This window comes from Leptodactylus fuscus, chromosome 3 (genome assembly GCF_031893055.1).
Source record: "Leptodactylus fuscus isolate aLepFus1 chromosome 3, aLepFus1.hap2, whole genome shotgun sequence".
Classification (NCBI taxonomy): Eukaryota; Metazoa; Chordata; class Amphibia; order Anura; family Leptodactylidae; genus Leptodactylus; species Leptodactylus fuscus.
In genome coordinates, this window is record NC_134267.1 from 91,978,902 (window position 1) to 92,005,006 (window position 26,105).

Below are 26,105 nucleotides of genomic sequence, written 5' to 3' on the forward strand. Positions count from 1 at the left end.
CACGCCAATACAATGCATTAGCCAGTGCTGATTGGCCAGAGTACGGAATTCGGCCAATCAGCGCTGGCCAATGCATTCTATTAGCCCGATGAAGTAGAGCTGAATGTGTGTGCTAAGCACACACATTCAGCACTGCTTCATCACGCCAATACAATGCATTAGCCAGTGCTGATTGGCCAGAGTACGGAATTCGGCCAATCAGCGCTGGCTCTGCTGGAGGAGGCGGAGTCTAAGGTCGGACCTGAATGGAGACTGGTGTGGAGCGATCTTAGACTCCGCCTCCTCCAGCAGAGCCAGCGCTGATTGGCCGAATTCCGTACTCTGGCCAATCAGCACTGGCTAATGCATTGTATTGGCGTGATGAAGCAGTGCTGAATGTGTGTGCTTAGCACACACATTCAGCTCTACTTCATCGGGCTAATAGAATGCATTGGCCAGCGCTGATTGGCCGAATTCCGTACTCTGGCCAATCAGCACTGGCTAATGCATTGTATTGGCGTGATGAAGCAGTGCTGAATGTGTGTACTTAGCACACACATTCAGCTCTACTTCATCGGGCTAATAGAATGCATTGGCCAATCAGCGCTGGCCAATGCATTCTATTAGCGTGAACTGAGTTTGCACAGGGGTTCTAGTGCACCCTCGGCTCTGCTACATCAGATTGCTACATCTGATGTAGCAGTGCCGAGTGTGCATCAGATGTGTAGTTGAGCAAAACTGACTCAGCACTGCTAAGTCTCTGCATTCGCATAGGAATGCATTGGCCAGCCTTCGGCCAATCAGCGCTGGCTCTGCCGGAGGAGGCGGAGTCTAAGGTCGGACCTGAATGGAGACTGGTGTGGAGCGATCTTAGACTCCGCCTCCTCCAGCAGAGCCAGCGCTGATTGGTCGAGTTCCGTACTCTGGCCAATCAGCGCTGGCCAATGCATTCTATTAGCCCGATGAAGTAGAGCTGAATGTGTGTGCTTAGCACACACATTCAGCTCTACTTCATCAGGCTAATAGAATACATTGGCCAATCAGCGCTGGCCAATGCATTCTATTAGCTTGATGAAGCAGAGTGTGCACAAGGGTTCAAGCGCACCCTCGGCTCTGATGTAGCAGAGCTGAGGGTGCACAAGGGTTCAAGTGCACCCTCGGCTCTCCTACATCAGAGCCGAGGGTGCGCTTGAACCCTTGTGCAGCCTCGGCTCTGCTACATCAGAGCCGAGGGTGCGCTTGAACCCTTGTGCACACTCTGCTTCATCAAGCTAATAGAATGCATTGGCCAGCGCTGATTGGCCGAATTCCGTACTCTGGCCAAATCAGCGCTGGCCAATGCATCCCTATGGGAAAAAGTTTATCTCACAAAAATCACAATTACACACCCGATAGAGCCCCAAAAAGTTATTTTTAATAACATTCCCCCCTAAATAAAGGTTATCCCTAGCTATCCCTGCCTGTACAGCTATCCCTGTCTCATAGTCACAAAGTTCACATTCTCATATGACCCGGATTTGAAATCCACTATTCGTCTAAAATGGAGGTCACCTGATTTCGGCAGCCAATGACTTTTTCCAATTTTTTTCAATGCCCCCGGTGTCGTAGTTCCTGTCCCACCTCCCCTGCGCTGTTATTGGTGCAAAAAAGGCGCCAGGGAAGGTGGGAGGGGAATTGAATTTTGGCGCACTTTACCACGCGGTGTTCGATTCGAACATGGCGAACACCCTGATATCCGATCGAACATGTGTTCGATAGAACACTGTTCGCTCATCTCTAGTCGTAACCCGAGACCGTCGTAACCCGAGGACTACCTGTATAGGCAAAAAATAGCAATACGAGACAAGTTATGCAAAAATGCAATGCCTGAACATGTTATGAATCTAACTTTTATAAAGCATTATGCCTTATCAAGTTATGTTGCCAATTTTAATGTAGTAGTAAAGCTGCTTACATGTTATAGTCTACAGTCACCGTCATGTATTATTTAAGATATGTATTTATTTAATATGCTTGTTTTCTTTAAGGAATGGAAAAAACCTATTGTGATCAGCTGGAGTTTATGACCAATTACTTCACATCCATTAACTTTTTTTACCTGTACGATGGACCAGCTGCTCGTATTCGTGCAAGGAACGTTCCTGTGGATTATTTAACTTGTAAGATCAATTCATTGCTCGGATATTACTTATAGTAAAAGTAATTGTTTTTTACTATAGATACTTAAATATTTTCTTTTAATCTTTGAAGGACATAGCCTAGTTTGAGAATGTTTTTGTTATAATTTCTTTGTTGATATAGCCATAGGGCTTATTCTTTGTGTGACATGTTCCATATTTAGTAACATTTTGGGGTACGTATAATGTTTTGGTTAGCTTCTATTAATGTTTGGGATTTTGGGTAATGTGTTTGGGTTTTGTTTTTGTTTTTTTTTGGCGTTCGCTGTGCGTTAAAATTTGCAATTTTTTAAGGTGGATCATTATGATTACAGCAATTCCATATTAATAGTGGTTTTATGTTTCACCACTGTTACTGAATAAAACACTATTTTTGAGAATATAAACATTTCGCTTGGAGTCACCATATTCTGACATCCATAACTTTGCAACTTTTTTTTGTTGTTGTTGAAGATGCTATGTAAGGGATCTTGTTTGTTTTTTGATTAATTTTTTTAGTTTATTAAAACTATTTTCTGGTATGTACCACTCTTTGGTACTTTTTATTGTTTTTTTTCGGGGAGGAGACCAGAACACATTTATTTGTACATTGCTATTCTAATTTTTGAGGGTGAGAATTTGGGGACTAGATTTGGGGATTTAGGGTGAGTTAGAGGTCCACATCTGATATTGGTGGATCATTCTCGTGATAAAGCCACATTGATATTTGGGAATAAAATTTGAGGACTCTCCAACTCTTCACACCCGGAATATTTATTTATTTTTTTAAATGTAGATTGTGAGCCCCACATAGGGCTCACAATGTACATTTTTCCCTATCAGTATGTCTTTTTTTTGGAATATGGGATGGAAATCCATGCAAACACAGGGAGAACATACAAACTCCAGATGGTTTTATGCGGGATTTGAACACCAGGACTCCAGCGCTGCAAGGCTGCAGTGCTAACCACTGAGCCACCGTGTGGCCCCTTCACACCCGGAATATGCCAATAAGATTATTCCTTTCTCTTTGTGTTGACACAATTTGGTCATGTCTGGTATCTGGGAGCTATTGATATATCAGTGTTATATTATTTGGTTTGTAATGAGACATCCTGGTAGTTTTACTAGTGACAAATGGATTACTACCAGCAAATGGACGGCTTTTCCGTATAGTATTTGTTTATATGTTGTTTTTGTTTTGAAACCTTCTTTAATTGAATTAATAAAAAATTCCTTTTACTACTCTAGCTATAGAATAGGTATGTGGTGAGTATAGGAAAGCTTTTGTTACAAGGCTCTCATTTCTGTGTACATCTCTGATTACATTATACACTGTGTCAAAATGTTATAAAATATTAACAGTATCAGTAACTCAGTAACATCTTTTTCTTATATTTTAACAGTTGATTCAGAAGGAGTAGTAAAAAACCTGACTGTGAGTATTATTACACTTGCTTTAGTACAAGTTAGCAGAAAATATGGTCAAATGGATATTTCTTGTAGTAACAGTAAGTGCCAGAAGATGTCATAATACTGTAGATAGTGCAAATGGGATTACGAGAGCTGCAATCACATAGCTCCTGCTAATCCACAAACTGAGGAATTCAGTGGAGTAAAATTTCCTTTAGAACTTGGTATGGCAGTATCTGATGGGGATTTTGCTTGTTTGCCTTTTTTTATTGTGTGGAATAGCAGAGCAGATTACATGATTCCATACAAAATAAACTGTGTGGTCACTGTATGGTATCTGACACAGGCATTTGTATAATTTATACTCTCAAGCTTTCCTGCCCAGCACATAAAAGGACACCACAGATGCAGTGGGAACATAGCCCATCACAGTGGATTTAGTGGATCTATCACTTGCAGATCCTACTCCCTAAAACTGAGTTTGTACTTTACCATAGTCATTAGCGGATCTCAGGCCATGCTTCCAGCTGGAGATTTATCATGTGTGACTGATCATAATGGAGCTATGATTCATATGTTTTCAAACAGACCCTCACAAATCCTTGTGATGAAATCTGTCAGGTTTCCATCAAGATTCTGGTAGTTTTGGGAGAAAGATTAACACAAAGAATCTGTGAAAGCAAAAATATGTCTTTATACACTAGATTTAATTAAGACTGGTTTGTCATTATAAACTTAAACAGTCAATGGAAAGGGGGTAAAGAAAAGGGGGGGGGGACACAGGCCACTCATGGTATCCTTCAGAATATGTAAAACATCACCGTCCTTGCAGAGTATGACCATTGCACAGATAATGGAAGCTCCTCAGCTTGGAGGCAGAGCGAAGACAGCAGAAGGAAATCCAGCATCGGCTTACGCCATTAAAATGTAACTTTTAATGTGTCAAATCAACAATTCTTGGCATCATATGGAGGTTCATAGGACCTTGTGTGCTTTCAAAAATTTTATGTAAATATTGACTTGACATATTAAGTTATGTTTTAATGGAGTAACCGGATATTGGATTTCCTTTTGCTATCATTATAAACTCCCAAACTGGCGCAGGAAATGGGGGAGGCTTTGCCTTCTCATAAATCTTTCGGGCATCCCTGCACCGGAATGGAAATCTACACTCGGCAGGAACTAGTCGTTTTCTGACGGAGTTATAATAAATCTTTTGCCCAGATCTGCCCACATTCATTACGATTATTGAGGCTTGTGGCACAGGCTTGGCACAAAAAAGAACTTAGCACTAAATGTGCACCTCAGAATCATCAGTCAACTGGCATAGAGGAGATGATGAACTCCCCACCATTTGTGTGTTGTGTATTTGCTTTCCTTGTTTTCTTTTATTTGTTTTATGCTTCATTAATACATTTTAGGTTTATTTTGCTTATAGTGTCGTAATCCTGATCAACATTTTAAACCTTACATGAAGCAAGACCTACCAAAACGATTTCATTATGCCAACCATATCCGTATTGATAAAGTTCATCTCTATGTGGACCGGCAGTGGCTTGTTGTAAGGTACAGTATGAAGGATAAAAAGAAATCATAATAAGCATTTTACTTTTTAAAGCAAATGTGGACATTTAGCTATATAATATCAAAACATCACAAGATTGTATTGGTGAGCTAATACTCCAATTGATGCAGTATTGATATAGACAAATTTTTTTCATAGGCCCAGTTCTTGCATTGACTCAGTGATATGCCAATACTTAATGCTATCTGACTCTAGGTTCACACCTGTTTCTGGGTTTCTGTTCTTCAGTTCCGCTTGGGGAAACGTAATCCACTTAAAAAGTGGTTACTCATGGAAACCTGTGTACCCCATAGACTATAATGGAGTCTTCCACCCAAAAAATGTGGAAAATGCAGAGAGAAAAGTCCTGCTTGCCACACTTTTCTCTCCACATTTTTTAAGTGGGTTCGGGGACAGAGACCCCAAATGTAATGCAGGCGTAGGTGTGAACCTAGCCTGAGGTGAGTAGTCAAAGAAACTCAGTGTGAGACAATTATTGGAATAAATCAGATACTTACTCTCATCCACTCCTCTACATTGAAATTGCATCACCAAGATTATGGGATTATGGAAATCACTGGATGAATAGACATGTTAGTGATATGCTATTAAAAAAGAAAAAAATGGAAACAAAATATTCAAAATATCTTGTTTTATTCAGTATTGCGTTTGAGTGTCATGTGCAGAAATACAATGCCTTACATGCCCTGGCAGGCTATCATGTGTTTTCTGCCCTAGGCTTGAGGTGTGCCGTTCAGTTTCACTTGCAGGACAGAAAGAATCACTTTACACCATTCTTCCAAATAATCAATGTGTCCATGCAGAGGCCCACCTCTGCACACCCATTGCTGTCATTCCAGTTCATCATTGTTCTCCCATCTACTGGGGCATGAATGTTGATCAGTGTTGGCCTAAGCAGGTAATGATCTTCTAATGTCATACACCAAGGTCTCTCAGTTCAAGGATTCTCTCCCTCTCAGTTTGCAACAAGTAACTGGCAGGTTGACGAACAGGAGGTATCGTACAATCCTACCTCACCACTTCATTCAACTTTTGAGGTTTTCATGTAGCTAAAAGAATGTTACTTTCCATCAGGCTTTTATGCCCTTTCCACATGCCACAGATTAGAACTAGGTGATGGAAACTTTGATCTTAGTGACACTTAGCGTGCATTCACACGGAGTAAAATGGAGTGTAATTTGGAGTGTAATTTTTACACGTGTAAAAAAAGTACACGTGTATTTTGGAGTGTTTTTTTTTACATGTGGCGTTTACGGAACGTTTTTTGGAGCGTTTACGCGTGTAGAAAAACACGCTCCGTAAATGCTCCGTAAACGCCACGTGTAAAAAACGCTCCAAAATACGCGCGTAAATTTTTTACACGTGTAAAAATTACACTCTGAATTAAACTCCATTTTACTCCGTGTGAATGCACCCTTAAGGGTGCATTCACACTGAGTAAACGCTAGCTTATTTTGTAGAGTAAAATTACACTTGTAAATTTTGCTATCCCATTGACTTCAATTATATTTTTTTACAAGTGTAAAAATACGCCTGTAAAAAATACGCCTGTAAAATGTCATTGAAATCAATGGGATAGCAAAATTTACAAGTGTAATTTTACTCTACAAAATAAGCTAGCGTTTACTCAGTGTGAATGCACCCTTAGTGACACATGCTATTTTTCTCAATTTGCATGACCGTACAGCTTGTTCTACGTGGTGTTGCAATGTCAATGTTGAGTACCATGTTTAAGAACAGTCATACAATTTGTGTTCTATCAATGCTGGCTATTGTGAATTGACTTTGTAGCCCAAATAAACCATTATTGCCCCATCTATCTCACTGGCACCCTAATTCCCCATATATTTGTTAGTTATTCAGTCCATGGTAAAACCTTCTTTTGAATCACACTGAAATAGTATCAGTGTAATATACTAAAATAATCAGTATAAAAATATAATGTTAAACAATGCAAATTGAGTTAACTCATTTATAAAGTGAAATCTCCTAGAGATGATCACCAATCTTCTTAAGGGGATGACCAGTGTGCATAATATTTGGTGGAACTGAAAATCTCTTGGAAGAAATTTGGGGAATACAAGTATTTATTAAACAATCACATCACAAGTGCTGACAGATCTTTAAAGGGAAACTGTGATTCTGAAAACATTGTATAACCTGCAGACAGCATGTTATAGACCAGGAGGAGCTGAGGAGATTGATACGTATATATCTTTGTTAGTAAAGTTCCGGTATAATTCATATATTCATTTAACCCTCTGTTTGTGAGTGCCCCAACGTGGTGATTGACAGAACTATATCTGTATGAACACGAATAGAAGATTTTCAATCACTGAGGAGATCCACCCACTTAACTCTTAAAGTGTAACTAAATTTTCAGACAACTTATGATTTTCTGACAGTATTCGAGTAATACATTTTGTAATATACTTTATTAACAAATGTTGTCTCCTTGATGTGAAATTCAGCATGTATTTATTTATTCTTCCTGTTGCTTGTCTATTGAGAGCTGTTCCTGCCTCTCATTGTGGACCATGTACAGACTTGTGTGGAATGAAGAGAAAATGAAGGTAGGGGAAAGTCACTTCACACAGTTATACATTAGGCATCATAAAATGAACAATCTTGCTTATGGTGTCATATGAAATAGGAAATTCACATGTTTAATAGAACACCAAGGTTGCAAGGATCTAAGGTTCTGTCTGAATGATTTCCAGAGATATCAGTAGTTGAAAATCTCCTCTTTCATATGACACCAGAAGTAAGTTTCTGCATTTTAGAATTCCCAAGATATAACTGAAATAACTCTCCCCCATCCTCATTTTCTCTAGATTACACACTAGCCTGTATAACTCTACACAATGAGAGGCAGGAACAGCTTTCAATAGAGAAGACAGGGAAAGAATAAAGAAATGCAGAATTTCGCAGAAAGCCAACATTTGATAATAAAAGATATTACAAAATGTATTAATGATGGTGCCAGAAAATCAACAGTTGTTTGAAAGTTTACTTATAGTTTAAGTCCAGAACAAGCAGAAGGTTAAATGAATCACAAGTTATACTGGAACTTTTCACACACCACTGTATATCAGTCTGCTCAACGCCTTCTGCTCTATAACATGCTGCACTTTCTATGTACCAATCATACCTAAAATGTCTGGCAAGCATAAATGACAGTAACTATTTATTCTTATTGTATATCCTTTAACAGAGACAAGTCCTATACCTTTTGCGGAGGTGGGAACCATGGTTATGATAATGAGTTTAAAAGCATGGAGGTACTGTACAATACCTAATTGTGGAGGAATTATATTCTATATAAATGACTTTATCATTGTTTTGGCCTTATATTGATTGTGTAATAGAGAGGGGCAACCTGACCAAACTTTTTTTTTTTTTTTCAAATCTGTTCACAATAGAAATAGGATAGAAATGATCCTAGGAGACTTGAAAGTGTTCTACACTATGTTTTAAGCCAATTTAAGGTGTGGTTTGTACCGCACTTACCAGCAATAAATCTTGGACCTGAATCACCCAAAATGAAACAAATCCTGAGTGGTTTTCTCATGTCTAGTTGGTAATATCTTAAATTGGTTTTCTGTTTTGTATAAATAGTGATAACTCTGAATATAACTAAAAAGGTGTATGGGTTTCTTATATAGTGCATTTAGTTCCTATTTGCAGGATATTTGTTTGCTATCTAGTACTAGTGATTAGGAGCACTCTGCTTTAAGAAGCAGTCCTGCAGATACACTTTTTCTGTCACTACACCTCTCTGTTACACTTCTGTACTTCTTTATTATGTATGGCACTTACAATCCTGCAGTTCATCATTCTGAAGTTATCTAATTATACATCATCTATAATGTTAGATTGTTCTTCTCCTGTGCTCTGCTATCAACCACATGATGCCTCAGCACATTACATAGGCAGTGTTAGGATAGATGCTGTTCTGGGCCAGTACTAGACACACAGATCAAAATGATAAAAATTGTGCTGAGTCTCCAACAACCCCCGAGCCACACCAACTCCAACCCCACAGAGGTTTTTTTTTTTTTTTTTTTTTTTTTTAATCTAGATTGTGAGCCCCATATAGAGCTCACAATGTACATTTTTCCCTATCAGTATGTCTTTTTGGAATATGGGATGGAAATCCATGCAAACACGGGGAGAACATACAAACTCCTTGCAGATGGTTTTATGCCCTTGGCGGGATTTGAACACCAGGACTCCAGCGCTGCAAGGCTGCAGTGCTAACCACTGAGCCACCGTGTGGCCCCCCTGCAGAGGTATTCACCAGAGCCCCAGATGGTGGGGATGGACTTGGCGGCACTGCCAGGCAGATTGGTATGGGTTGGGAAACACCAGAGACACGGCGCAGAACAAGAAACTGGGAACTCTTACCAGCAGATAAACAGAGTAGCAGTGCAGGTCCAAGAAACCATAAAGCAGTGGAAGGCAGTTGACAGCAGGTGGCAGCAGAGAGCCAAAGAATAGTCGTCCAATCAAAGTCGTCAACATGAGGGCAGCACAGTACAGAGGGTAATTCAAAGGCAAGGTCAGGCAGGCCGTGTCGGTAACAGGAGAGCAGAGCAGCACAAAATTCAGGGAGCAGGAGCAAAGGTCTAAAGGTAATCCGGGGTCATAAACAGGAGCAGGTGCAGTACACAATCAGGAGGCGAGAGGAAAAGTCAGAGGTCAAGGCAAGGGGTCAGAATCAAGGCAATCAAACTGCAGGAGAGAAAATGCTTACTATCAGGAACTTCAGGAGGAACACTGAATAGCCAGTGGCGGTCTGGAGCAAGCGCCCATCTTTAAATAAGCTTCAGCCGACTTCTAGGCCTAAAAAAACGGAAGTCCCTAGTCCAGCTTAAGAGGAGACCAGCCACCCCCACACATTGCTGCGGAGGTTCCAGCCTGCCTCCCGAGACCCGGAAGCAGGGAACTTGGGAGCACAGAGAGGAGAGGGCCGGCAACCTCGTCACATCATTGCGGGGGCTCCGGCTCTATTCCTAACTGGCAGCTAAAGACAGTGCCATCTCTGCAAACTGGTGAAACAGTGTGGCTATCCTTATCCACATTTTATGGAAATATGTATTGAGACACTTAAACTTTACACCTACAGAGGCTTTTGTGACATCCCATTCTAAGTCCATAGGCATTAATATGCAGATGATCTCCTTGCAATTAAAACTGCTTCCACTCTTCTAGGAGGGCTTTCTACAATGAGTGTATCTTTGTAAATTTTACTTATTCATGTGAGGTCAGACACTGATGTTGGATGAGAGGATCTGGCTGGCAGGCTCTGTTTTAGTTCAATTTAGTCTATGAATGCATTGTTCTTCCTTTCGTAGCATGTAGTAATCCCAGGCACCACCCTATACTGGATGTATAATCCATTAAATTGCCTGGAACTGTAAACATCTGCCATCACCTTCATGTTATGAAACTCCCAAATGGTAGCCAAGTCTCTGTCTCAACTGGCAAATGGTTTTCCCCACCAAGTTGCATGGACCTAGGCAAGTGATAAGACAAACCCATAGTTTTCCAATTAAGACATTTAAGGATCTCAATGCGATGACCTGTACTGTCCTGTGCAAAATGTCTTCCCAGCCTTGATAAATGGATATGCTTTGCATTCCCCACTCAGTCATCCATAATACTGTATGGGTACCACGGAAATCAAATATACTATGGAGGAACCACTGGGAAGGATAATACTGGGGGCCACTGAAGAAATATCTGTTGAGCAAATGTCTTTTGATGGATCCTTTACAAACAGTATCCTGTGTTTTAATTTAGTATACCTCTACCATATGCCACAAACATACCCTGGAAAGGAGTACTCAGTCATACATTATTGTTTCAGGCAATCTTTATAGGACATGGTCCAGGATTTAAAAAGGAAGTGGAAGTAGAAGCCTTTGAAAATATAGAACTCTATAACTTAATGTGTGGTAAGTTATGATAGTATTTTCAATTTGAAATTAAACTTTCAGCACTCTGACATATACTACTTTCTATGTAATACTATACTACATAATACATATTACACAAATTATTACATATTAAATGCACATTTCATTTTATAATATGTAATAAATGCCACAAAAAGTTATCACAGGATAGCCATTGGCGCCTTGCATCACTAAAAAGCCATCAGCCTTGGCATCTTCTTTCTGGTTCTGTTATCAGTATATAATGGGTTAACTGCTGTGCCTGCAAACTCACCATGATGTCACTGCATGGACAGGCCATACTATACAGTTATCGCTGACTTCTGCTCCTCATCTCATCACCCTTGGGCTAGTTTCATAGGATGCCAATTAACCTTTACTGCTCTTAAACAGATTTGTTAAAAGTCCATCCAGCTCCAAATAATGGAACCCACGGAAGCCTGAACCATTTACTAAAAGAACCTTTTTATACTCCAACTCATCCTGAAGAGAAAACCAATCCATCAACCTGTGCATTTACAAAGCCATCTTTCAATTTAGACTGTAACTGCTCACATCCGGTAAGTGAACCCTGGCAGATAGTGACAGATAGTAATGACTCAACCTTCATGCACTAATTTAAAAATGTTCTTATTAATTATTTAGACTTTACATATGATTTTGGCATTTTATATGTCCAACTTTTCATTCTGTCACAGTAGCTAGTTAAGGGTAAAGCCACATAGAGAACGATCCTAGCCTTTAGTTCTCCACCAATTCCAAGAACAGGCTCCCAACTCTCGTATGTGAATAGAATGTGAAGGCACACATATTTACTGATCCATTCATTCCTTACCGCACTGGCACAGAAAGAGTGCTGTGCAATCTCTGGGAATTCCATAGAGAATGAATGTGGCAGCAGTATGGGACCTCAGTCTCCAAATTGGTGGGAGTGGTGAAAGGTTCTCTTTAAGACTTATTAAGCTCTATTGACACTTGCATCCTGTGTAGTTGCAAGTGGTGTTTTTTGCCTTGGCCTCATCACAGGTCGTGGACAGGTCCATCGATGTCACCACTATACATTATCATTTATTCCACTTTTGTGAAATAAATATTTGCAAAAAGCTACGCCAGCAAGGATGTATCGTAAATTATCACCTAGGTGCAAGGACTCCCCAAGGCGGTGCCTAAATCACAAAAAGAAGCAGCCTCATGAAGTATTAAGCGAAACCTCAATTTGGCACAGGGGTCATAAAGATCAACATACAGTTTTACACATAGTCTGAGCTTTGAAGGGTTGTGTTTCCTAGGGATAGAGTTGGTGGATGTACAAGTTGCCATTTTGCTATTAGATGATGACCTCCAACTGTTAGAACTTCCAACCATTCATCCATTCTTGAAGTTATGCCTGAAGAGGGGTCATTGACTCCAGGCTTGAAGGATATGTATAGTTGGATATAATCTGCATAGCAGTGATAGGCCAAGCCATGACTCTGGATTAATTTTGAAGTATATAAAGTGCAAAGAGCATTGGGGATAGCACCAAATCCTGTTGGTCTCCATATTTTGAGGGGACTGGTTATGACTATGATAAGCCAAGAGAGACTCTTTGTAGGCTGTCTGTCAGTCAGGAAGGAATTAAACCACAGAAGAAATGTGCCATTATTTGCACATAACTCATTGAGTGTATGTATTAGGAGGTCATGGTCAATGGTATCAAATGCTGTGGAGAGGTCTAAGAAAATTATGATGGTGCATTTGCCTCCGTCCCTGGCCATGACCTGGTCATTGAATACTTGTGTGAGAGCTGAATTAGTGCTATGTTTTGTTTTTTGTTTTTTTCCTGAATCTTGTCTGAAAAGGGTCATAGATGCCATGACAGATAATCTGGCATCCAGTTGGGTAGCATGAGATTTTTTTTATAACTTTCCCTTGGAAGGGTAAGTTAGAAACAGTTATATAGCTACTTAAGGCATCTGGAGGGCTTCTTCAGAAGGGGCATGCTGATGGCTGCCTTCAGTAGATTAGAGAAGATCCCACTATGCATGGAACAGTTAACCATGTTGATGATGGCCAGAATGAGCAGGACAGGACATTCCAGAAGAAGTGATGTGGGGCCTGAGTCTAGTTCACATGTTGTTTTGCGTAGGCTCTGAAGGATGTTTATCATCTTTGTTTCATCTACTCAGTCACTGCTGCCAGTGATTAAAGTATTATTATTGCAGGACTTTGGACTCTTAAGATCAAGTATTGTTGCTTTTTGGACACCATTCCGGATCGCTGAAACTTTGTCCCTGAAATAATAGACACATTTCTCATTGTGATGATTGTTGTGATGATGGGATAGCAGAACAGCTGTCCCGGCTTGTTCCTTACATTTTTTATTTCTTGTGACAGAAAGATGAACTTATTTACGGCTGATTGGTAGTTCTGGAGCTGTAGGGTAAGCTAGATTTTGTCCTTCGGTGACTGTTTTCCCCCACCAATGTTCGAACCTCTTTTTTTTAATGTTTTTTAATGGAGTTGCCAAACCAGGATGCTTAAGGTTTTGGGGTTGAGAATCTAGTGCGCCAGGGAGCATAGGCATCAAAAAGCAGAAGGCACGGATTTATTGTATTGACGAACTATGTGGTTAAGGTTTAAAGATGTGTCTGTCTGTTAGTGGAGTTTGAGGTTGTTACATATTTTTTTGGGGAATATTCCTTTAACCCCTTCCCACCAATGGCACTTTTTTACTTTTTCAAAACTGACGTGTCACTTTATGTGGCAATAACTTTGGAACGCTTTAACTTACCAAAGTGATTTTGAGATTGTTTTTTCATGACACATTGTAATTCATGTTAGTGGTAAATTTTGGTTGATATGTTTTGTGTTTAATTATGAAAAAATAGGAAATTTGGTGGAAATTTTGAAACATATGCATTTTATAAAGTTTGAAATGATGTGCATTGCATACAGATAGTGAGACCACCAAAATTATATCATAAATCTCATGTCCCAGATCTCTGCTTTATGTCCGCATCAAACTTTAGTCACCCTTTTATTTTTTACGGACATTATAAGGTTTACCATTGAAACAACAATATTCAAAATTTTCAAGACATTTCCAAAACCCCTTGTATTAAACCCCCCATAAATCACCCCATTTTCAAAACTGCACCCCTTAAATAAGCCAAAACAACATATACCTAGTATTTCAACCCTATAAGTGCTTAACAGGAATTAAGACAAAATGGAGGTGAAATTTACACATTTGATTTCATTTTACTAATATTTTCGTTTAGCCCTAGAATTTGCAAATTTTGAAAAGGTGCCAACAATTTGGCAGTTTTGTGTGAAATTTTGTTAAATTTGTTTTTTTTCTCTTTTTTTTTTTTTTTTTTTTTGTGCTCCAATGTGTAATTGTAACAATGTTTTGCGAGAAATAACTCATTGTGCCTATATAATAAACAGGGTAGAATATTTAACAAACTACCAAATTTATAATATAAGTATACATTAGGTAACTGAGATAACATATAGACCACTACTCCTGGACTCAATTCCTTACTGTCACTGTATGGCGCCCATCGCCAATCATCTTTCTCACAGAGCTAAGGAGGCCCTAGTCTAAGACATGGAGTAGGTAGCAGGCCACTACTGAAAAAATAGGGAACAAGTAATATCTGCTTTTATCTGTATAGTGGGCCCTCGGCCCCGCAGTCTTGCACTGTTCCTGACCACCTGTCCAGAGAAGTCTCACACAGTCGCACTAGTAATCTGTGAGTCTTCTCTGGAGCTTCCACCAGGACTGTTTGACTTTGGGTGTCTTCCCTGTTCTCTGAGACCCATAGCAACTGCATAGAACTTCATCCTATCTGGTATACAATTCCTTTATCCAAAGAAATGTCAATATTTCATTTTATGATTTCAGGTTGATGAAGCCATTGTCGATGGAAGATTAAACCTTTCTCCAGAAAGCAGTAAGTAAAATAAGAATTGTTTTGCCTTTAAAAATGGAGGTTTCAATGTTCAGACTATAATTGGATCTCTCCTTTGTTCTACAGTAATTCAGTCAGAGGCAAAGAATTTGCCCTATGGAAGACCCAAAAATCTAATTGTTAATAGCACATATTGCGTCCTTCATCATGAAGGCTATGTGAGCGGATATAGTAACCATTTGTTAATGCCTCTCTGGAGCGCCTATACTCTGGAGCCACGGGTGAGTTCTAACATACAGCGTGCATAGAAGAATTGATGGCTCATGTATATGAGCATCTCACTAAAGTGTTAGTAATTTATCATAAAGCATATATATATATATATATATATATATATATATATATATAGTAATATTCATTCAGATTAGTCATGTACAGCATTAGTTTTCAGTTTATTCTTGTTTTAGTGGCCACAAATTCTCTGTTCTCTGCCTGTATAAGCCTGCAAACAGGGTGTCCTCAAGTATGGACCTCAATAAAACTGTATCTACAGTATTTCACATAGCAAATAAGCAAACGGATCTAAAATAGAGATGCCCTTTTGACAAAGACATCTAGCATACAGAAGATTGTAATATCATACCAAGGGGCACATCCTTCTAAATGTCCAAAATATAGTGTGGCGCAGGAGAGAAAGGAATGGCACAGAACAGTTGTAATGTAGCAAGTCAAGTTTACTGAAAGAACGGTAACATATGGCCCAAATGGAAACACTGCAACAGCAATGGGAAACAGGCCATGGCCTCTTTTGGATTGAATAAAGATATTATAGGGGGGGAGGGGGGATACAGTCTTTTCAGAGGTGATGAGCAACACGACAATTGAACATTACTTGTAGCAGTCAGAACTAACAATAGCACTGGTTGTTTTCCCTGTATTTTCACAGTTCAAGTTCAGCGCCATCTTCCTAAGACTGTATGAAAGTGCTGGGTTGCAATGAATTAAACACACTGAATGGGTACCTATGTACCTATGGTATCTGGCAGCAGTTGGACGCTTTTGGCAATAGTCGCTATTCTTTTATACTACCAGCCTCAGCAATCCACATGCTTTAGTTCCCCAACATATAGGACTCGATCGTGAGAGTGACCCCACACTACTTTGGCTGGTCTAATATAGTTTATGATGGCTCTACCTAGCATGAGTAGAGTGCCCTTAAAACTATGACTGGTATGGATCACTACCTACTAATCCTGGTGTCAGAGGCTGTACTGTTATTCTTAGGTTCACACGGAGTAAAGTGTCACGTGATGTGGCACGTATACGCCACGTGAGCTTTTGCGGGCCGTTCAAAATCACGGCCGCAAAATAGCGCCGCGTATATGATTCCGACTCCCATTGAAATCAATGGGAGCGTGAACGGCCCGCAAAAGCTCACGCGGTGTCTACGTGCCACATCACGTGGCACTTTACTCCATGTGAACTCACCCTTAGTGTCACTGTATAAAGGCGCAGCTAAAAAAATCAACACTAAAGCTTTAACCCCTTCCCGCCGATGGAATAATATGAACGTCAAAAGTGAACGTGAATATAAATAAACTGCCTTAGAAATATTATGTATCTCTATCTATCTATATCTTAGCTTGTGGCACACATGAAAAGAAACTATTTCGGTCCCTGTTGAACCCATGAAACAGAGGAAAACATAAAGTACAGTTCACATTTGACAAATAGATACATATTTACCGCGCTGTATACCTGAGGCTGCATTATAATAATAGATATGAATTGTTTAGGTAGCAAACTGTAATACCCTAGCATAGCACATAGTTCTAGCTTAGATACATTGAAGGTACTCCGTATGTATAGCTGCACAGTCTCTAATGGCTGATCTCACCAATCCCTGGAAGCTTGTCATAATCTTGTAAGAACCTTGTAATTGTGCTCTACCTAGTTACATCATTCTGCTGTCTGAGACTGTTTGCCTGATGATGGACGGTTATACGTAGGACTGAGTGACTAAGTTTTACTACAGAACGCTCTTTCATTTATTTTCCGTCTGGCTCAAGGAAGTCAGAAACATTACACTTACCAATATTCCAATAAGAAACAAAACCCTTTTCAATTTCTTATCATTGCATATAAGAATGTCAGAATTAAACAAAACAAGGAAGGAAACTAACATTACTTGATATATTCTGTATATGGATTAAAGACGTCTGTGCTTGTGATTGCCTTGTACCAGGGAGAAGGATCTACTCTTCCTCCTACGTTATCAGACTGTCTGCGGCCAGATGGTAGAGTCCCAGAGGCAAACAGCCAAAAATGCTCAGACTACAAGCCAGAGATGAGTATAACCCACAGCTTCCTCCATCCTCCCAGTAAGTACATTTCTTTAAATAGAGATATATAAAAGCTTTAATCATCTGCATGTGGCTGAGCAATGAGTCTAAACCTATTACAAAACAAGAGTGTTGCCAGTTGTGGGTGCTGATGTGGACTGGCAAGGGAAGCACCCTGCATGGCTCTTGTTAAAAAGACAGACTTCTTATAAGAATACACTTTATACATCAGAGTTGGCTCTACATGAAGTGACCTGTACAAATGGAAATAAAGAATTACCGGAGTTGTTATTTAACTGATTTATTGCATGGCTTTGAAGGTACTTTCCATTTTGAAGTCTACATATTCAGAAATCTCTTTTCACTCTCCTGTTATACAATATTAACAATAGTTTACACTTGGCAGCAAAATTTAATGTGACAAGATAGCAGGGCCAGGTATAAAATACAAGTATAGGAAACAGGTAATCTGATAGGAAAGGATCCTGAAAAACTCATGTCATGATCATTTATTTTATCATAACTATGCACACCTATGACATGGAACATGATTTTTACTTATGTCAGTGGTAGCTAGAGATGAGGGAGCCTTTCAGGGTTCGATTCCAGTTCATCAGTTTAGACTACAAGTTGGATTTGTTTAGAACCCCTTTGTTTTAAACTGGAAGTGCAAATAGGTTGTGTATGCAAAAAAAGTTATGTATGATTGTTCTTAGGACTACAAATATCAAAGTGCCTGCAACAGGTATGGCTACTATAGTTAAACAATGGTAGCTGATGATAAACAACCTGAAATTTTATATTTTTTCTAAACTTTTGTTGGGTTTTGGCAAATAGCCAAATTATGACATGACATTGTCTGTTCTTGGTCTTGGACAAATTGAATTTGAATGTTTTGAATCTGAGAATTGTGATAGAGATTGATATATCTGCTGCAGCACAGTAACTGGCACATCACGTCAAACTCCTATCTGTTTGTCAATTTAATCAAAGTCATCTTCTACAGTCTTAACATTGCACTTCATAAGAACCCACACAGAATATTATCTGTGTATCATTTCTTAGTCCGTTTGAGACCCAATCTTTCTATCCCCTTCCCCCCAAAATGAGCACCTTCTTTCTGCCTGGGTTTTTTATACTGCCTGTGAGTCACCCGTGACTTCTGACACATAGGCCCTAATAATTCTCTGCCCCCTGTGATGAGTACTGCTTGCAAGGTATTATGGGAAATCCTGTCTGACTCCTGAGGTGTTATGTTCTTTCTTCTATGCTTTCACAATGCTGCCACCACTTTAGCTGGTTCATGCGAATTGAACCACAAAAAAAGTTGAGCTTGTTCAAATCAAAAATTTTTGGAAAGTTCATGTTGAGCTTGACTAATTCCAAAGTGATTAGCTGATCTGTAGTGGTAACTTTGAGCTAAAAAAAAAAATCACCCTTCTGCCATTGCCCACAGAGTCTGCCATGAATCCTTTTGTTACTGTATGCAAATGGACAGTCTATGTGATTCCCTTTCCTCCCACTGTGTTTTTCCTCGCTCCACCTATTTAATCTTCTCTGTCCTATGCTCAGTGCCCAAGCAATATTGAATCTTATGCTACAAATTCTGTGAGCGTTTTGGATCACTACACTCGTGTTTCGTGTTTTTGTTTTTGATGTACACCTGTTTATTGACTACTCTATTGACCCTGATTCTATTCTACTTCCTACCCATGTATGAGCTCTGCCTGTCCTCAACCTGCGAACCAGAGCTGACCGACCTGACCCTGTTGCTTGTTTATGACCTTGCTTATCTGCTGCCTGCCACTGACCTTTGGCCTGTACTTGACTACCCTTTGCTACAGTTTGTCTGGTCCCTGGTCTGCAGCCACTTATACTGAGAAAACTCCAAGAATTATAAACCTGGTAGTCGCTATGTGCCATAGTCCACATCCCTGTATGGTGATTACAGGTGTATAAGTACACCCTGTATGCAGGATCGGACTGGGATGTCTAGGGCCCACCAGTGGAATTGTTTCTAGGGGCCCACCATCTAGACCCCTGCTGACCAGCGGTACCGAGACAGGGCAGCTAAAGGTAATAACAGGTCGGGAGCCATGCTGCTCACCCATTATACCATGTGGAACAACGCACTACCTAAACCTACTGCAACACCCTGGATGGCAAGTGAACAGCGTGACTCCTAGAATTGTTACCATTAGCTGTAGCTTCTCTGTCCTGGAAAGCTTATCTGCAGAGGAGCAACCAATGTGGCAGGCATGAGGTGTAAAATAAATAAATAAAAAGCATACTCATCTGTCCCCGGCACACTGTGGTCCACTGCTAATGTCCATTCAGTCTTGTGCCAGCGCCTTCTTGCTGGGAGTCCTGCACCTCATGTAACTGTAAAGACCAATTAGGTACAGGATTTCCAGAAATGAGGCGTCGCCATGAGACTGAACATTAAAATGTGTGATTTGTCCAAATCAATGTCAATCTTTTTTATGTCCTTTGCTCAGTATAGGGCATAAATGCCTGATCAGTAGGGGGCTGACACATGGTCCCATCAGCTGTACGGAGCCACTTCTGGCCCCTGTTCTTTACACAATGCAGGCCTAGAAGCAGAAAACTCCATCCGCTGTTTAGTCACACAGCACCTTCACTGCAGCTCAGCTCCCACTGACTTCAATAAATGCTGAGATGCAGAGAAGGTGCCGGCTGATATACAGTAGACTGAACTTTCTGATTTTGGCCCCATTTTGTGTATAGGACTGGTGCCAGAAGTGGCTCTGTACAGCTTATCAGTCCAAGGGCTGGGTATCGGCCCTGTACAGATCAGGTATCTCTGGCCTATCCTGAGGATAAACCATAACAAATTATGCCTGGACGACCCCTTTAATATACACCAGCTAATGTGTGACACTTTAAAGAGGTAGTCCAGTATATTCTTTTTCTTCTTTTTTTTTTTTTTACAATTAGCCTAAGGGAGGTGAACCCATCAGTTCCCCCAGTTTCATGTACCCCTCCATCTTTCCCCAGTTTCATGTACCCCTCCATCTTTCCCCAGTTTCAGATACCCCTCCATCTCTTTCCCCAGGTTCATATACCCCTCCATCTCTTTCCCCAGTTTCATATACCACTCCATCTTTGCCCCCTTTCATCCGCCGACCTCCATCTCTTCCCCCAGTTTCATGTACCCATCCATCTCTGCTCCCAGTTTCATATACCCCTCCATCTCTGCCCCCTTTCATCCGCCGACCTCCATCTCTTCCCCCAGTTTCATGTACCCCTCCATCTCTTTCCCCAGTTTCATATACTCCTCCATCTCTTTCCCCAGTTTCTTATACCCCTCCATCTCTTCCCCCTTTCATCTGCCAACCTCCATCTCTTCCCCCAGTTTCATGTACCCATCCATCTCTGCCCCCAGTTTCATACCCCCACACCTTCAGTATTATATGCTTCACAGTGCCCCCCCATGCAGTATTAAATAATACATTTTGGGCCCCCACAGAGTATTATATGCACCACAGTAGGGGCCCCCACACACAGTATTGTTTGCCCCACAGTAGGCCCCCCACACCCCAAGTATTAAACTTACCTTAAGTCTCACGTCCCATGAAGAGCAGCCGCGCGTCCTCCTCCATCTTCTGGCTGCAAGTGCTGATGACGTCAGTCATCAGCGTCTGCGTCGGGGCAGAGGTCACTCTGCAGTCAGTGTAGGCTGTGGTCCGCGCGACCGCAGCCCGACTGACATCTTTCAGCGGTAAGTACATTTGTACATACCGCTGAAAGCAGCTATCACTTACTAACAAGGAATCCTGTACTGGATTCCCTGTTAGTGAGTGATGTGTGGGCGCAGGAGGTATGCAGATGCATTGGTCAGGGACCCTGACCAATGTATCTGAAAAAATGCACACCGGGTGTCCTGGCCCACCGGGGGATTCCCCGGTACACCGGCGTGCCAGTCTGACCCTGCCTGTATGTTCTGCTTCTTCTTGGATATTTTTCTTCTTTCCACTCTCTAATCTGCTAATCTAAACCTCCTCATCCTTGTTGCTACTAAAATTGATTAAAGAAATAAAAAAGAGAGCACCGAGTTGTGCATAGCGTGATACCATCCCAATTGAGGTGGCACAAAAAAATAAAATTTAAAAATACTCTCACCTTATACAACAACCTTAAACGTATTGCAGATACCCTAATTCCAGGTACAGGACTTTAGGGCAGCTGGTGTGAAATATGTGACGTCTCCACGACTGTGTATAAAACTGAGAAAGGAATGACTAACAGCACCTTGGGATCCTTGGACAACCAGACGGTGAACCAGGATGGCCTGATGCACAAACACCGCGCTCACCAACAACGTAGTCAAACTTGGAATTTTATTACATTGTGTTTTTTTGGTACCAATTAAGTTCCAAATTTGACTACGTTTTAGTGATCGCGATGTTAGTGCATCAGGTCATCCTGGTTCACCGTATGGGTTCCAAGGTGCTGTTGGTCATTCCGCTCTCAGCTACTAAAATTGAGATACAGAAGAGAGAAAGAGAGCTGAAGCATGCCTGATCTTTGTGTTTTACGTATGTCAGAAGTGGAAGGATATCTAGTTAGTGGCATTACAAAAGTCTACAAACTTTAGACTATTTAGAAAGTTGGTTAATTTTACAGTTAAAAACCAAGTGAAAAAGAAATTGGTGCCAAGGTGTTCATATCCTTTTATATCTGTGCCATCATAAGAACTCACTGCTGCTGCCCCATGGGCCGTATACGCAGCCGTAAAGCGCTGCGCAAACGCATTGCGGTTCTTTCCGCAGCGCTTTTAAGAGAAAGTTCAGAGTTTTCCTCTGCGGACTTTATCTTAACATTATATCTACGGGAAAGCTGCCGGCGTTTCCGTAGATATAATTGACATGCTGCAATTTACAAAGCCGCAATGGCTTTGCAAATCGCAGCGTGTCCGCACTGCGATCTTTTTCACAAAGTGGGGATGGGATTTGCATGAATCCCATCCACTTTGCTAGCACTGTACAATGCCACGATTTTTCCCGCAGCGTCTCCGCTGCGGGCAAATCGTGACGTTTCCGGCCCGTGGGGCCCCAGCCTTAGACTGTGGCCCCACATTGCGAAAGAGCAACGTTTTAGAGGAAATGCTGTGGCAAAAATGCTGCATTTTACAGTACCTGCAAAGTGGAAGGGATTCTGGCTAGTGCCACCCCCTCAATGCAGAAAAAAGACTGTTGCGTTTTTGTAAATCGCAACATGTCAGTTATACCTACAGAAATGCTAATGTTTTCCATATAGTTATTATAAAGGCAGAAAGTCCGCAGAGAAAAACTCTGCAGACTTTCAGGAAAAAAATACTGCAGGAAAAACCACAATGTGTTTCTGCCGTTGTCTTTTCCACAGCGTTTTTGGGCTGCTGCTTGCTACATGGGCCTTTACTATTTACTACTTTTACTATTTTTGTACATCTAGTGACTTTGCCTATGGCTGATTTATACTGTTATAATAGTTGTTTATTGTTTCATATTCACAATGACATTGTTATTCACAAAGCAATCTTTTTTTTATTGCAGATTTTAATAGCAGTGACGTGGAACAGTATGATTCTTTAGTTACAAGTAATCTTGTACCAATGTACAAAGAGTTTTTGAGTAAGTGTACACTTTATTACATTGCATATTATAGGTAGCCTTTTTAGGTGTTGTCAGCAGAACCCATTGTTAACAAAATGAGCATCAGCCTAAAGTATATGGATGTTTGTAGCAATCAATTGTAATTGTAGGCCAAGTAAAATAATGTTATCAATGGGAACTTCTTACAACAAACTTGCATAGTTGAAGAAGAGCGGTATCTTTTGCAGCTCCACTGTGGTCCTTTTACTGTTGTGATGAATGACAAAATTCCTGTATATATTGGCCCATATGTATCAAATGTGGCATTATTTTGCCAATGTCTACGTAGGGTAATGTATTGCCATATGTTCATTACAAACTTATAATTGAAATAATCTAAAACAATTGTGCATCTGGGTCAAACCTTGAAGAACAAAATTATTCCACAAATCAATTTAATACTGTAGTACAGTATCATGGAATAAAACTTAACTTTTACTATAGCAATAGAAAATACAATAAGTGCCCATATAAACATCTCCTAAAACAGATTCCGTTAGTAGATTTTAACTGAATCTGTTTTAGGAGGCGTTTATATGGGCATTTATTGTATTTTATATTGCTATACTAAAAGTTACATTTTATTCCATGGTGCTGTACTGTCAAACTTAAAATTGCATTAATACACTTGCCACAATATATGTACTCACCAGTCAATTTCACACTGGGCAAAATTAAAGGGGTTGTCCCATCTTAAGGAGCCTATCTACGCTGTTAGCTTATGTAAATGGAAGCCTTTTCCTAAATATATTGCTTTAGATATTCTGCTTTGTTCTCCTGCTATGTGACCTTATTCCTGCCATTGTTTACAAAGCGATGCTATAACGAAGGACCTATAGGACAAGTGATGTCACTTACTCAGTGCCAGCAAGACAATCTGTTCAGCTAATTGCAGTTTACTGATAAAGCCCGGTCTGTTATCTCTCTCTATAAACACACAGATAACACTGAGTCCATACTGTACAAGTATCTGCACATTATCTGACTTTCATAAGTGTCCTGTGTCCTGTTCAGCAGGAGGGGGGAGAGAAATACAGGAAGTGAGAAACAGACACTGCAGGCAAAGCTGATAAAACACTGAGATGGGAAAACCCCTTTTTTGCACTCCAGGCCTTCATGTAGTATAGCCACAACTCAAATCTTTGACAAGCAAGAAATCATGTCCACTTTCAATTTATTTTACCAATGGTTGAATGGAAAAAATTCCACTAAATTCTAATCTAAATGGTTGCTAAAACATTATTTTGCACCAAAATAAGGCCGTAATTAGGGTTGAGCGATCGGGATTGGAAAAGATTGGATTCCGATTGGCGATCAAGAAAATTTCGCGATCGGAATTCCGATCCCAATCTTTTCGGGCGGGATCGAGATCGGGGCTTGTTTCTCACAATGCTTGGCTACTGGCCAAGCATTGTAGGAAAAGCTTAGCACCTATAGGAATGAATGGAAGCGGCCGGCCGCTTAACCCCCTGCGTGCTGGCTGCGTCCATTCATTCCTATGGATTTACCACAGCCTGCCACTCTTCTGCTTCGTCCCTGTTTTACCGTATACTCAGCTGAATATACGGTAAAACAGGGATGAAGCAGAAGAGTGGCAGGCTGCGGTAAATCACTGTGTGCTGCGCTGCTGTGAGAACGACTAGGCAAGTTTGCGAGTAGATGGATACTACTGTACATTGACTTGTCTATCTACTAGATCTATCTACTATCTACTCGGGAACTTCGCTTAACTTGCCTGCTCAGAAGTGCTGCGGCTGCCCTCTGCTGGTCTGGTCCTCTTTCCTTCATGTGGCTTCAGAGCGTCCTGCTCCCGGCCTCCCTAGACTAGTATTATAGAGAAGGCGGGGCTTAGGAGAGTGTGGGTGGGTACTGGGAGGGGAGACGTGCTGTGTAGTGAATAGGATTGTTTTTTAAATCTGATCTCCGTTTATTTAAAAAATCCCATTGACTTGCATTGGGATCGGGATCGGGTTCGAATAGAAAATGATCGGAAATCAGATTTTAAAAACGATCCTGAAATTTCAAGATCGGCTCAACCTTAGCCGTAACACATTCATATAAGCGGATCAGCACTGTGAGAAACCGAGGTAACCTGGGGATGGTGCTTGCTGGGAGTTGTAGTAGGACAACAATTTTAGACAATTCTTACAATGAAGAAAAATAACTCTGTGGTCACAAAAGTACATTTCCACTGCCATTAAGGGCCCATGCACGACATTGTTATTGGTCTACGAAGAATTTTGAACATAATAGACTTCCTTTAAACCTGTAATATTCTGTAGTTTGCTGATATCTTCATATTTAAAAGAATTTGTAGTAACTTCATTTTGAGAGTTAATTTGTAACATTGTTTGCTCTGTCTAGGGATATGGAATTACTTGAACGATGTATTACTACTGAGGTATTCTTTAGAACGAAATGGAATCAATGTGGTTACTGGACCCATTTTTGATTACAACTATGATGGACATGTGGATGCACCAGACCAAATCCAAAGGTATATTAAATATTTGGGTAAATGAAGGGAAAAAAAATGTAATATATGATTTGACCTGCTACTTTGAGAACATAAAGACACTTTGTGGAAATGACACTCTGAACTACTACAAAGGTTGCGTTCACATCTGCATCGAGTGTCTTTGGGACGCAGTTCCATCATAAGGGTACTATTGAATTTTGTGTGAACTGACCTAGATTACTAATTTGTCAGAATTCCTTTAACTGTATGTGTGCGTCTACAGTATGTATATAAAATATATATATAGTTTATTTTAACCTTTGCAACTTTCTTGGCCACAGTTATGTTGAAGGCTCGAAGATTCCTATTCCAACACATTACTTTATGGTGTTGACCAGCTGTAAAAATACGTTGCAAACGCCTCTTAACTGCACTGGTGGTCTTCAAGTCTTATCTTTCATCATTCCTCACAGACCAGACAACACTGAAAGCTGCGCAGTGAGTATCTTGTTAAATCATGATGGATATGTGAAAAAAAAGGATTTACATTTACAAGTAAATCTTTTCACCTGTAAACTACAGTAGAATGTTTTAAAATCCTGCCCTGCCCCATGTCCTAGCGCTGACTAATAGCATCTGTTTCTTTAAATATTTTTCTT

At 40.4% G+C, this 26,105-nt stretch overlaps 1 protein-coding gene across 1 annotated transcript in view; it reads left to right on the plus strand.

Moving 5' to 3' along the window:
- Positions 1-26,105, plus strand: part of ENPP3 (ectonucleotide pyrophosphatase/phosphodiesterase 3) — an 83,830-nt gene that overhangs the window by 49,039 nt on the left and 8,686 nt on the right. The window contains exons 13-24 of the mRNA XM_075267961.1: positions 2,007-2,138; positions 3,542-3,573; positions 4,987-5,114; positions 8,348-8,414; positions 11,006-11,093; positions 11,487-11,653; positions 14,986-15,034; positions 15,119-15,273; positions 17,238-17,373; positions 22,890-22,967; positions 25,353-25,485; positions 25,788-25,944. Coding sequence (XP_075124062.1) covers positions 2,007-2,138; positions 3,542-3,573; positions 4,987-5,114; positions 8,348-8,414; positions 11,006-11,093; positions 11,487-11,653; positions 14,986-15,034; positions 15,119-15,273; positions 17,238-17,373; positions 22,890-22,967; positions 25,353-25,485; positions 25,788-25,944 — 1,322 coding nt within the window. The remainder of the gene's footprint in view (positions 1-2,006; positions 2,139-3,541; positions 3,574-4,986; positions 5,115-8,347; positions 8,415-11,005; positions 11,094-11,486; positions 11,654-14,985; positions 15,035-15,118; positions 15,274-17,237; positions 17,374-22,889; positions 22,968-25,352; positions 25,486-25,787; positions 25,945-26,105) is intronic.